The sequence below is a fragment of the Lotus japonicus genome, chromosome 4, assembly GCF_012489685.1.
Source record: "Lotus japonicus ecotype B-129 chromosome 4, LjGifu_v1.2".
Classification (NCBI taxonomy): Eukaryota; Viridiplantae; Streptophyta; class Magnoliopsida; order Fabales; family Fabaceae; genus Lotus; species Lotus japonicus.
In genome coordinates, this window is record NC_080044.1 from 20,708,961 (window position 1) to 20,723,488 (window position 14,528).

Genomic DNA, 14,528 nt, shown 5'->3' on the forward strand with positions numbered 1-14,528 from the left:
CCGAGAAAGCAAGAAAAAACAATAAAAAGAAAGGAAAACAAAACGCTACACGAGCTAGGACCTAACCCCTCTCATGTAGGAAACCAACGTCGTTCATGACCAGCAACTGCGTCATACCCGGCAACAGGACATCAAGAACCACCAATAGAGCATCCAGAAGGGCCCCATATTTGGAAAAAAATTCCGCACACGCTTGATATCATTCATGTTTATTCAAAGTGTCACTCTATTATCCCATCTATTAATACTTTTATATCCACCTAATCTTAATTTAAGTTAAATATTGATTTAAAAACAATAAATTTAACATAATTTTTAAAGGCTTAATTGCAGTTTTCGTCCCTGATCTATAATCCTTATGCAATTTTGATCCCTTTGTTTAAAATGAGTAATTTTCGTACACTAAAAATCATAATGTGACAATTGAGTCATTCCTTCAAATTGCTAACAGAGTTAGTCTATGTGGACCTCACAAGTGACGTAGATCTAACTAAATTTACCACTAGGCCGCCACTTCAATAAATAGAAAAAAAATTATCAAATTTTTTTTTTTGAACTAAAAAATTATCAAAATTTGCTTAACTTAAATCATAATCATTTCATTTTAAAACTAATTAAATACTCCCTCCGTTCCCTATTATAAGTCACATTTTTTGAAAATATTTTGTTACAAAATATAAGTCACTTTCTAATATTTAGGAAGCATTAAATAATTTTTTCCAAGTTCACCCTCATATTTAATATGAAAGAGATGATAAACTTTAGAAGTATTAACTTAGAGAGAGAAAATCATAGGAAAGTAAATAAGGGTAATCTAGGAAAGTAAATCATTTTTTTTACAAATTTATTACTAGTAACTACTTTTCTTAATCTAAGAGAATTAGTTATTTGTGACTTATATATAGGAACTGAGGGAGTATAACCCTAAAATTAAAAATTATCAAAATCTAACATTAATACCCTTCTAATTTCAAAAAAAAAAAACTTTAATATACCTTTCGTTAAAAAAATTGTCATATAAAAGAAAGAAAGAGTTGCAGATGAATGAGTCTTCTCTCACACCAGCCCAGCCCTAATTGAAACGAATTGAAATTTCCTCTGAAGCTCTCCTCTCCCCTCACCGCCACTCTCTCTTCCGCCGCTCTCCCCTCACGTAAGTAACCTCCCCTTCTTCCTTTTCTTTTCTTCTTAATTCATTCATGTTTGCTTGCTTGCTTGCTTGTGCTCTGTCACCAATATCTATCATTATCATTCTTGATTTCTTGTTTGCATTGCAATTTGCTTCAATTTTAAAGGTTCATACACAGTAGTAAAAACTGGGCCACTAACTTGACATTAAATATAAAATAAACATTATTAGTGTTTGGTAGATCTGGACCGTTGGATTCATCAACGGCCATAAACTTTTCTACACAGAGATTGAGGAAAGACGCTGCTGTAGAGGATCACAAGGTATAAAACACGACAAGTTCCTCGTTGCTCAAACCCTCATCGCTGTTCCCTCTTCGTAGCCGCCATTCTCGAAGAGGCAGCAGCAACCACCATCAAACGCCTTTGTAATGGGCATGGTGCCGATTGGTGACAAGGAAGAGTATCCTACTCCGATGGAGAATCCTCAACTCTCTGATTTGCAGTTGGTGTATCATGTCAGAGACGCACTTGTTGCTGTCACCTTGGTAAACAATCTCCCACTTTTGATTTCGCTAATCGCTGTCGTTATGCTCAAATTCTATTGATTCATTGTGTGTGTGTGGCTCAGGGTGAAAGAGAGAATTACGATGACCTTGTTGGTTGCTTGTTTCGTCCTTTGAATTGGACACTCAAGAAAAAGCATCTCAACGAGGATGAGATTGCTCTGGTTGTGGTATGTTCTTCTTCTCTTTCGAGATTTGAATACTTTTTTTAAATGTAAATTGTTACTTTAATGTGCTGTATTATATGGTTGCAGACAACTTTAAATGCGCTTGCAGGAGCGGTGTCCTACATTGATTTTTCCCATCACAACGCGCTTCTTTCTGCGGTAATTCATTGCCTTTGCTGTGTTGGGAGCTTTTGAATTTACTGATATTATGGTTGATGCTGATAAAAAATTGGTTGGTTGTCCAGGTTTCAAGTATGAGTTTGTGGGATTATGGAACCAATGTTATGGATGCACTCACTGAACTCATTGTGTCCTTGGTACACTTTCATTTTTGCCTGTAGTGTATGGAGCCATTCTGAAATTTTTATCAAATTTTCTGAGTTTGTAATTTTTTTTTTCTGTAGGCTTCTACCAATGTAAAATACATGGATTTGTGTCTGGAGATGCTGGTTGAAAATTTCATCCCACCAAACATGAAATATTTTCTGAGCCTGAGGAATGGACTTGACAGGAAAAATAAAGTTCTAGCTCGGGTCCATACTGCTTTGGAACAAATAGCTGAGTTGGTGCCCCTTGCACCGTTGCGTCTGTCTAAAATAGTTCTCCAGAAAATGCCCAATGTCTTCAGTGGGGAACATGTGAGTTCAACTGCACTTCCTCATGAAACTTATTAGTTATTCTTAGAAATCTAACAGAGGGAGATTAACTAAATCTAAAAATGAAATTTTATTTTCTCAACAGAACAATTACATCACTAACTGAAGCTATTTATAAAAGACTATAGCTTCTAAAAAAGCTAGGACTGTTAACTATAGTTGGGTATCAACTAACTCACCAACAACAATTATCCTTCTAACAGTTATGAATATGTTGGTACTTGGTAGAGAAAGAACTTATGAGTAGCAAATTATTACTTCCTGTTGAAACTCATAAGTTCTTGCCATACCAACATATTAATAACTGCTAAATACCACTCTGCTTATTGAATTTGTTGTGTTTCATGTTAGGCGTCTATTGGCTTAATGACAGTTGTCAGTATATACATTCTTTGCCAGACCAATTGAAATTCATGTCTGGACTGTTCAGTATTTTCTTTATTTTGGCTGTGTTGCTAACTTCATTAGGATTTCAATGTAGGAGAATTAGTTACTTTTGATGCTTGAAATCTGTTATAACTTATAAGTAACTTTCTCGTTCTCAATTCTTTACTTTGACAGTATATAGTCATAATTTCTTTTTTACTTTTGTAGTTTGCGTTTTGATTTCAAAACAGTATGATGAAACCTTGAGTATTAGTATGTTGGTATTCAAAGAACTTCTGCTATGAAGTGTTCTATGTTTGTGTTGCTCTGTCAACTTGTCTGACAAGGAGAAACTATTTTTGTAAATTGTAATTATGATCTTTTTCATCACAGTTCAATTTCTCTTATATTGTGTATAGATGATTGTCATGTATGTGGAGAATATGTTAAGGCTGGAGAGTGGTTCAATTGGAGAAACCTTTGGTGGTGCAATGCTGCCCGCGCTTGTGGACAGGTTGATACAGTTGGATGTAAGTTTGTTAAGCCTCTGTCAATTTTAGTCCAAACTCAACAAGAATGGGCAATTCGGGCATTAAAATAATTCTATTTACTTGGTTGTAGGTGGAAATTGGATGGGACGGCATTATGCAGGAAGATGCCAAAGGCATATTTGAAATGGAGTTGGAAAATGCTGCTGAATTTGCAGATGAGAATGAGAAATGTGATGATATGGTATGGTCCAATTTGAAGTTATTTGTAGTTTATTTTGCATTTTTTTTGTCAAATGATATTATAAAGCTTATAAAGATGGTCTCCATTGAATTGGAGATAGAGTTTATTTAAGTCTGTTAGAGATATAATATGGTGAACATTTGTGTGCTTTTCAAAGAGTTAGTTCATGATGAAGTCCTTCTAGAGTTTGCTTGGTCAGCTCTTAAACTAAAGCCATGTTTATTTTAAATTGTGCACAAAGGAGAAAATCTCATCCTCCTTTTCCATATGTTCATTTATAAATTCTTCATAGCTCAAGATCATTATTATGGCCTCCTAATTTCGTAATCTTCAAATGTTCATTTGAAGATGAGTTGCAGTAAAAGTTCCCCTTAATTGGAGGTTGGAATATGAGAATATGGGAATCTACTGGGTTCAAATCTCTGTGGGACCTTATATTACGTAGTAAGTAATAACCTAATTTGTGATGAACTTGTATAAAGTACTAGCCCTAATCACCAATTATAATTTGAATTACAAGACCCGGTTCTATTAGTTCTAGAAATTTCCTGCCCATCCTCTCTTTAATATCTCTTGTGAGTCCATTATTTTATTATGGGAAATAGATTGGACATCATTTTGGTTTGAGATTTTGTAATTAAGGAAGCTAGCTATTAGATTGAGATAATTGCAATCGATACTAAAGCAGATGTCGATGCCTACTACAGCTGCTAAAGGTGCTTGGGAAAGAAACTACTAAGTTTAGTTATTTGTCTTGTCCTTTGAATGGACATCAATCTGCCTGTGAATTTTTTGTTTTAGCAGGCCTCCAACAGCTTAATTAGTTGACCACTGATAATTTGATCTGTCACATGATCATGCAGACATGCACCTCGTTTCTCCTTGGTTGAACCTATCAGCATTTTCTAAGCATTAGAGGCCTAGAGGGAAGATGGATGGGAGGGAAATATGACGGATCCTAAATCTCGTTGAAAATATAAGTGTTGGTCTAAAATAGGTCGGTGGATGTGTAAATTGTCGAAAGCATGCATGCATATTTAGAAAGTTGTGGAAGCAGCAAATTTGCCCTATCAAAGCACAAAGGGCTTATTCTGATGTTTGCCTGTTTCAGGCTAACATGATGAGTTGAGGAGCACTCAGGCTTGGCTTGATTAGGCCATAGTAGAGGTTGAGCGACATTTTGAAGTGGCTAAACTTCATATGTTGAACTCAGGTACAAAACTGTTTGTACGTCATATGCTAAGTAGGAACTGAGCACGTGTTTTTGTATTTATCTAACCATTCTAGATGTCCTGCAAATGTCTCAATTGCAATGTAAGCTGTCAATAGTGAAAATTTAAATGTTTTCAATCAACAAGACATTTAGAAGTATTTTACTGAGGTCACTGGATTTATTAGGCTTTACATTTTTTTTTTGTGAATCTCCATACTGGAAACTTTTCCACCATTCCTTCTTAGGGTGCAGTGAAGTGAGTGACATTCCCAAGTTAATCGTGATCTATTGTGGACTGGGCTCTTCCTAGGATCTAGTAAGAAGAGCTAGTCTTGACCACAAATTATGTAGGGATAATTAAGACTCAAGATCAACTCCCCTCTTTTCACACACAAATATTTATGCGTTGTTCTGTTTTCCATCTGTCCTATATCTTTCACTCAGGCGTGTTTGTCTGATGTGCTTCATAGCCTGTCAAACTGAAGTGCATCTTGTATAATCACCAGAATCCAAATGTAGGAGAACACGTGGGGAGTTAAATTTGTACTTGGGGAGGTGGGAGGATGGAGACTAAAATTATGTTTTTAGATTTCATCTTACAAAATAGAAGCACTTGGATAAAGATTTGTGAGAGCCTATTATTTTGTCTTTCTCATCAACAGTGATCACTTGAGGTTTACTCTCCATGTCCTGCATTTTAGAGCAGTATTATCTTAGAAGGATAGTTGATCTTCCTTTCAAGAGATTGATGGTATTGTGAGGCTTTGCAGCAAGCCTACTGCTTTTGAACTGACTGCATTGTACGCCCTCTTTTTGCAAGTATTTAGTTCTGTTTCTTTTGTACAAATTAGCAATTAGTAGCAAACTTTTTGATGGTGGAAGTAATTATTATATCATTGGGTATTGCCCTATCACCTTTATTCATTATGTCATGAAAGTTTGTGGGATAAATAAGTTAATCATCCTTACTGATTGTCTAATCATAAATATTTTTCTATTGAAGGAATTTCATCTATCCTGAGTCTTCAACTTGTATTTCCCATGACTAATAAGTTATGACATGGTTTTTGCTCTTCATTTTTTCAGTCTTCTGCAGAGTTATTAAAGAGGAAAAATTTACAAGGCAATTTGGTTGTTGAGAAATTAGATAGCCTAATGGAACTGACTTTTTTGCATCTTGAAACCTGTCAAAACAATGGCCGTTTGGCTCAGGTATTACCATCTATGTAACTACACACACTCATGTGCGCACATGCATGCATGCACACCCAACATGTTGCAACATTTAAACACTGAATGACATGATTTCATAATTGTTTATTAAATTCTTTGATTAGGTATTCAATATTCTACTGACATCATTTAAGAGAACTGTACTGAATGCATACAAGTCAAAATTTACCCAGGTATTGTTATTTTCTTAATTTTTACTGTTCCTTTACTTCTTTGTGCCATTTTTTTGTTGGTAATATTTCTGTGACATGCATTTTCAATTTCTTTCGATGCAGTTTGTGATGTTCTATGCATGTGCACTGGATCCTGAAGGATGTGGCGTGAAATTTGCCATGTTTCTTGCGGAGATGTTTGGTTCTGATGTTAATCCCCCTATTAATAGGTAATTTTGGTTACGTTACAGAGTGTTTGGAAATTTTACTTTACCTGGTCCACAAGATAAATTGATGAACTATTGAAGTCGAATGGAGCTCTATGTATTCTGCTATATCCAATTTATTTTACTGCCCTAGTACATACTTCCATTGGTCAAAAGTCTTTAACTTCATGATCGATAGTTTCAGAAGCCATGATGAAACTATTTGCCTCGCTTAATGAAATGAATATCTTTTAATTATCCTGAAATATAGCTTGATTTGCTGCTGTCTCAAATTGATGACCTTACTAGCTACTATTGAATTCCATTGCAAAATGAGCTCTGGTCCTGCTTATCTTGAAATGCTTGTTGATGTTCATAGAACTGGACTTTTTAGAAGCTGTCCTGTGATGCATATTGTGTTGTATAGTGTTTAATGTAACTTTTGACATTGTTTATTATTTCATATACTCCAGGATGAGTGCTGTTGCTTATCTTGCAAGTTATTTGTCTCGTGCGAAGTTTCTATCTGCTGCTCTGGTTGCTAGCATCTTACAAAGGTTTGGATTTTGGAAACAGTGTTCAGTTCGATTTCGTGACGATACTGATTTTTCTCTTTTATAATAAAATAAATTGATTTATGTTAACTGATTTTATTATCTTTTCTTGAGGTTTCAGATTGGTAGATTGGTGTTTTAACTATTGCAAGTTGCATGATTTCGATATGAACCCACAAGCACATCAAGTTTTTTATTCTGGATGCCAGGTGAGTCTGTTGACATTTGACTTCTCTTGAGGATAGGATGGGGGGGGACTGCATATTGTGTCTTTATCATTATTAACTAAGGAAAGGGAATACACCTACATGTGCACTTGTGATAATGTGTAGTTTAGTGGATGTTGACCCTGCCATCTCTACTTCACCCTTGTCACCTTTAATTGGGTTGATTATTCATTGACTAAATAATCAGATGTTTTTCTTGTCTTCAACCTGGTATTTTTTGTCAAACTATGGGGCCTAATAAAAAAATAGGCATAATTTAATAAATTGGAAGCAGAGTATTATGATAAGGACTAAATAATCAAATGTTTTCTTGTCTTCGAAATGTCTTCAACCTGGTAGTTTTTGTCGAACAATGGGTCATAATAAAAAAAAATAGGCATAATTTAATAAATTGGGAGCATAGTATTATGATAATTATAGTTTTGACATGTTTCCTTAGGGGGACCCTCTAAGGAAATTCCGAAATAAAGGAGGGCAACACCTTATTTCCTTAATCTGCAAAAACTGCCTCTCGTTGAAGCAACTATTTTTTTGCAGAATTTTTAAATTTGCTGTTTTGTTTATGGGTGTGAGCAGGCCATCATGTATGTTCTTTGCTTTCGCATGAGATCATTGGTGGATATTCCAAGGCTTAAGTTGCAACTTCACAATATGCCCATGGAGCCAATCTGGAAACATAAATTGAGTCCCTTGAAGGTAAGGTCCTTAGGAACTTTAGGAAGCTGTCATGTTTTATTTAGTTAACAGTGACATGCTAAATTTTGTAGGATTTTGAATCAGACAAGAGGAGTGCTAGCAACACACTTTTTTTCAATACACTCTCCTATGGTTGGATCTATTTTCAAAATTGTCAATATTTCTCACTTCTTAAAGATGTATTGACATTTTAAACCAATGACACAAACTGTGTTGAAGAGGGTGTTTAAAAGAGTGTGTTGGTGGAAATTTTCATAAGCTTACTCACGTCCTTCTAACCTTTAAGTGAGTGAATGAAGACTGCATATTATTTGAACTTTTCTCTTGGAAGGAAACAAAACTTTGAAGCCTGATGATATAAACTTGTGACAGGTGTGTTTGCCTACGGTAGTAGAGGAATTTCTCAGACAGGCGAAGGCTGCTCAACTTTTCATGTCCTCCTCAGAGACATTTGTTTTCAATGATTTGCTTGAGTCTGATGATCTTTCCAGGTCTTTTGGTGGGATGGATAGACTTGATATGTTCTTCCCATTTGATCCATGTCTATTGAAAAAGAGTGAAAGGTTTGTAACTTTTGGTTTTTGCATAAAACAAATAGATATTCAACTGAACATTTTTCTTGTTAATTTCTCTTTTCTGATCTTGCTTTGCTCTCCACTCTAACGGTCTTTGTTGTCTGCCTCCAGCTACATAAGGCCACATTTTGTCCGGTGGTCAAGAGTGAAAACTACATATGATAGTGATGACGATGAAGATGGCAGTGAAATGTCAGATGATGATTTTGTTGACAGGAATGCAGAGGAATTGGATATGATGGTGAGCGTTGAAGGTCTTGATTTTGATGCTGACTTGAACAAAATGTCTATTACACCCAACAACAACTCTTTGAAACAGCATATGCGAATGCCCGCAAGAATCAGACCCTCCACTAGTCCAGAGTCTTTGTAGTTTGTAGTACCTATATGTGCTTGTTATCTCTACATGATAGGAAGCCTGTCAATTTTGTCATGTTTAGAGTAGGAACTACTCATCTAAAGGGTGTTGTGCTATAAGAAAATGATATTTGATGTTGGAGCAATTGTAACGTTTATATAGTTAGCATTTTCTCCTTTTTTATCACTTTTTACTTTTTTTTTCCTGTGTAAGTTAATTGAAGCTGCCAACCTTGAGATACTTGCTCCACCAACTCGCTATCTTGTTTGTAATTATTGATGGAAAGAAAAACTGAAACAAGTATGTTAAAATATGGAAGTTTGTTTCTGTTTTAAAGATTTATTGAAGTTTTTTATGCTGTAAGAAATCGTCTAGAACTCTTCCAAAATCCCCATTTATAGATATTTTGTTTCTCAAAATTCCAAACAAAGTAAACGGCATAATATTTTTACCTACCTAATTAAAATTGTGATCATATTATGGATTTCAGCTAGTCCACCTAGTGCCAACTAGCATAACTGCATCACAAATAATCTTTTAAAACAATCACTTACTCCATTTGGTGCTACGCTACAGCTCCTTTTTTCTGTATATTATGGTGCAAGTGTTGGTTATAAAGTAATGTGGTTATTGTTGGTGTTTGAAAATGAGGAACACTCATGTTGAAAGTTTCTTTAGTTTTCTCATGTGAAAACTTTGTTTCTATTTCTCTTTATACCTATTAATTAATTAGGTGGGACTTTTTTGAATATTTATGAAGAGAAAGATAAATATAATGTTTCACGTGTCACTGTTATTTGCGTCAATTTTCTCTTCCTATTCACCGAACATTTTTTTTTTCCAAAATACTCTTACAAGTAAGTGACCTAGGAGGGGAGTTGAGTTGAATTTTATTTTGAAAATTAATTTTCAAAAGCTTCAAAATTTTTTGAAACAAAATGTAAGTTTAAACCTTCCATGATTTTAGTTTGGAACTTTAAAGGTTCCATAAATGAATTTTTAGAAGCTTTAAATTGCAAATACTTTTTTTTTATAAGCCATGATTTATAAATTGAAATGAAGCAGGATACTTCAACCCAATACAAAACAAGCGAACGAAAAGCTAAAAAACAAAATACAATTACAGTAAAATAAGCCCACCCAAGTAGAACAAGAACACACCCAACTATCTAAGTCCCAACCTCTTGAGGTTAGACCTTACACATAATGCCCCATTAAAACCTATCTAGGAAAAATCCAAAAGGGATAAAAACCTAGGGAGGAAAAAGAGTACACCAAATGTAAGCCCCTAATGCAACCTCCAAGAGGACCCATACAAAAGACAACACCAAATACTGCCCAGATCATCCACCGCAGCCACTTAGTAACAGAGCCAATCTCCCAAAGTGCATGAATGAATGATACCATACTCCTTATAGTAGCACACGCACTGTCATAGCCCATGATCATATGACACGCTTGTACACTCCAGCCATCCTCACATAGAATCAATGAATTGATTTTAGGCACAACAACACTGGATTGGAACACCATTCTGAAAATGATTGTTGGAAACCCCTTCCTATTGTGGATAGCCATTTCCAAGACCTCACTTGGATTAGCCCAAAGATCTTCCCTGCATCAAATTGCTCCTCCCTAAATATCAAATTATTTCGTGCAGTCCATAGGGACCAAACTGCTGTCATCCAAATCGCTCTCAGCCCATCATTCTGTCTTGAACTCAGGAATGGTAGCTCATGCTGCAGTAGATGTGGCCTTGCGTCCCGTGGCATTGCAGTGGTGATGCCCAGCCATAAATTACAGTAACTCCACACCTGTAAAGCCAGATTGCAAGAGAAAAACAAATGGTTAGTAGACTCCTCCTCAATATTACATATTGAGCACCTTGCCTCTGCATCATCCAATATGATATTCCTCCTCCTTAAATTAGCCTTTGATTGTATTCTGTCAAGCACTACCCTCCATACAAATGCAGAAATATTTGAAGGGGCCACACCTGACCATAGCCTATTAAAAAGCATAGGATCTTCCCCAACAACAGAATCCAACAGCACAGTATAGGCAGAGCTAACAGTATATTTTCCATCAGTCCTCATGTATCCATTGCCAAGCATCTCTAGTATCGACTGTTAAGTTAACTTGCTGCATAACTCAATCTTGCAGTGGCATAATCCTGAAAAGGACATTTACTTATTAATGCGGTCACTGAGTAAATTTCTTTTTAATATTATCCCCTTGTCATAATGTGAGTAAAATATTAACATATGTTGACTTCAGTTATTTAGACTATGCAATTCCAAAGCACCAATTTAGCACTAGTTACACTAACTTGTACTTAACTGTCATGCATTGTACTATGAAACAATCAACAAAATCATAAATGGCTAATGGAGATTAGGCATTGAATGATAAAATTATCTAATAAATGAGTATTGATACAGGTTAAAAAAATGTGCCATACATGAGTAATCAATGTGGTGAGTGTTTAGTGAGTGCAGTTAAATAGTAACTTGGTGTAACAGCAGACATAACCTTGGAATTGTTTTTTCACAAAACAAATGTTGAAATGACAATTCATTTTGTCAGTAAAATTTAACCATTTATGATTTAGATGCCAAATTTTTTCCAACCCACAAAATCTTGAGTTTTGTGGAATTGAATTTCATAAAGAATAACATCATTCATATTCTTGGAGCTTTGCAGGAGAGATAAAGAGAAAAAAGAACCATTAAATTTCATGATAGTAATAACAGAATGAACACTTGGCTATGCAATGATATTTACATTTGTGTCAATAGTGTCAAATATGAAATAACAATGGCACCAAAAACTGCCCTAACATTGGCACCAAAACTGGCAATAGTGTCAAATAACAACTGCACCAAAAACTGCCCTAACATTTACATTTGGAAAACCAAAACATATAAAAAATGAAACATAAAACAGAATCCAAACAAATGCTATATTATATGTTATATCCAATTCTAACTCATACTCCAATTGTTGTGTCCTGTGCCTGATGTCAACTCATGATCATGTCTTCTTCACCTTGCATCATCATTCTCTTCACCCTCTTGGTGCTGTTCCCCTGTTCCTCTGGCGCTGATGAAAACTCAGCCTGATCACCACAAAAATCCCCACCATTTGCCAACAACATGAGAGTTTCCGCTGCTTCTAGCATAAGAGGATCAACTTCAACTTCCGAACAAGAATTTCCACGGCGGCGGCGGCGAGGGGATAATCTTGGTTTGCGGATTCTTTTGCAAGACAGAGGCCATGATCGGAAAACAGAGCCATCAGATAAGTAAACCCCAGAGCGTTCAACCGCAGAAGAAGAATGGCAGAACGTGTCCACATCACCGTCCGCCGCCGCCATTGCCGCCGCAATGTTGAAGCGGCGGCCACTCCAAATATTTCCACACGGCGTAATTTCCCTCCTCCTCTTCAGGGTTTGAGGAAACAAGGTGGTTTTGGCGGTAGGGAATGAGGGTTTGGTGGTACTACTCCTCTCCGACAAGCCGCCGTTGCAGGTTTTGACACTGACAACGTTGTTGTTGGTTTTTGCGGCGGTGACAACATTGCCCTTTTGGGAGTGAGAATGCATTCTGGTGTGTCCATTCAGAGCATAAACAGAGGTGAATGCTTTCTTGCAGATAGCACACAAGAAGAAACGTTGCACATTGTTATGGTTATCAGCTGCCATAGTAGTAGGAGGAGTAGGACCTATGATCTTGATGCGAACATGATGATGATGAATTTGAGAATCTTCAACTTTTGCCATGGAATGGAAGTGATTGGTTGCTGCAATTCAGAGAGAAAAGGTGATGGTTCTTGATTTTTGACGACAATGAAGTAGTGAAGTGAAGTGTGTAACAAATTGAATGAATGAAATAGTTGAATTGAAGGAAATAACAGAGAAAGAAACCCTATAAATCAATGACCGTTGGTACCAAAAAAACGTCACCTTCACGCGCAAGTTAATGAATTATTTTATAACATTCTTTTTTATTTTTTAAATGTTTATGAAAATTAAAATTAATTAAGTAGGACATTTTGTATACTTTAATCAAAAAAAAATTAAATGTTTATGAAACTACTAAGTACTCTCTCTATTCCTGTAAAAAAAAGTACTCTCTATTTATAAAAAATAAGAAAACCTTGAATATTTTGTATATTTTTTCTTATTAAGCTAAAAGTACCTTTTAATGATTTTAATTATATAATATCTAAAAATACCTACTTTCATAATAAATTAAAACTAAGTATAGTTTTGGGAAATTTTAAAGCTTCCACAAATTAATTTTCTAGAAACTTCTTTCTTTACCGTTTTTTTCGATGTTAAAAGTATTCTCGCAGTCAATGGATGTGAGACTAATCTCTTACCCGCGACCACCGTCAACGCACTTAGCGGTACGAAACTAGTCATTGAGTTTTTTTTTCATTCATAAAATTTGAGAATCGAACTCTCAACCATTTAATTACTTAAAAAATGAATTTCTAAACCAATACGTCAACCTATTCTGTTGCTTCTTTCTTTACCTTTTCAATCTAATTTCCAGAATTTGCATTCTATTTCATTTATGTTTTTTTTTTATTTTTTCCTTTATTTTACGTATTTTTTCGTTTAATTTATTTCCATAATTATTTAATGCAAGAAATTAAAAGTACTGAAAAATATATAATAAGAGAGATAATAAATAGTGTAAAGTTTTTTTTACATCGTCAAGCAATCAGATTTTTAAGACTGGTCATGTCAGTCAATTTAATTACATAAAAAATCAATATTTCTCACATTCACGAAATTTAATTAGTTGAGGGTGTACAAAAAATTTACACTAAACTTTTTCTCAAATTATTATTTGCTCTTCCTCCCGTCACTCGTGGGAGCCAATTAGAGCACAATAAAGTGCACTCCTAGTATTTTATCAAAACAAGCTTCCTTCTTCAAGCAAAACAAAATCCAAATTGGTCGAAGCCTTTCTCAGCTATCATTTGAAACCTCTCTATGACTAACAATGACTTCTCCTCTCTTTACTTTCGTAGCATGAAGATCGAGAGCGAGATCCTATCATCGAAGGTCCTCTATCAACCACGAACAAGTGCGAATAAGCACTTATTCTTTTAGCATATTGCTCAAGAGAGGACCATGAATACTGGAGCATGAGAAGGGACCGGAAGATTGAGAAACAGATGGAGAAGAGTACTTGAATCTAAAAATGGAAGAACATGTGATTGGAACCATTTCAACATATGGCTTGCAGCAACCATTTCAAAAGTATTGGAACATGATAATTTTGTTATTTTTGGTTTAAATGGGGTTTTGGGGTTGTTTTGCTTTAGTATGGGTTGCAGCAAGGAGATTTAGTAGGATGAGTTTTTTGACTGCTGAATTTGAGATTAGAGAAGCGAATGGAAGTGAAATTCAAAGGGATTAAAATATTTCAGAGGAATCAAAAGTAATGTTAAAAGTCCATGTGATCCCTGGTTAGTTGACTAGGCACGTCACATTGACTGTATGCAAATCAAAATTGATGAGACGTAAGCAATTAAACCTAATTTGATTTTTACATAATGGAGGGATTGATTACAAATAATCTATTCTTCAGAGGGTTTTTTTTTGAAATTAAATACCCAATTTGATTCCTCTTTATAATTGAGAGACTAAAGATATTTAAGCCAAAATGAAACACCACCCAACA

General features: G+C 35.2%; 2 protein-coding genes across 3 annotated transcripts; one reads left to right on the forward strand and one right to left on the reverse strand.

Annotated features, from left to right (window-relative positions):
- Window positions 1–1,007: 1,007 nt before the first annotated feature.
- On the forward strand, window positions 1,008–9,142 carry LOC130711181 (uncharacterized). 2 transcript variants are annotated; one of them, XR_009010599.1, is made up of 16 exons: window positions 1,008–1,153; window positions 1,417–1,676; window positions 1,760–1,864; window positions 1,949–2,020; window positions 2,107–2,178; window positions 2,266–2,499; window positions 3,303–3,413; window positions 3,505–3,615; window positions 5,915–6,040; window positions 6,166–6,234; window positions 6,337–6,443; window positions 6,893–6,976; window positions 7,095–7,182; window positions 7,777–7,896; window positions 7,968–8,181; window positions 8,269–8,408. XR_009010599.1 is itself a non-coding variant. In XM_057560685.1 (16 exons), exons 2-16 carry the CDS (start codon window positions 1,560–1,562, stop codon window positions 8,842–8,844), a joined length of 1,869 nt encoding a protein of 622 aa, XP_057416668.1. In that variant the 5' UTR covers window positions 1,014–1,153; window positions 1,417–1,559; the 3' UTR covers window positions 8,845–9,142. The 2 variants fall into 2 exon arrangements, 1 of the variants encoding a protein (XP_057416668.1); XM_057560685.1 differs by lacking the exon at window positions 7,968–8,181 and adding an exon at window positions 8,583–9,142 and having other exon boundaries at window positions 1,014–1,153; window positions 8,269–8,459.
- Window positions 9,143–10,316: 1,174 nt separating this feature from the next.
- Window positions 10,317–10,943, reverse strand: LOC130712458 (uncharacterized). Its single transcript, XM_057562290.1, has one exon. The coding sequence runs from the start codon at window positions 10,941–10,943 to the stop codon at window positions 10,317–10,319; it is 627 nt and encodes a 208-aa protein (XP_057418273.1).
- Window positions 10,944–14,528: the final 3,585 nt, after the last annotated feature.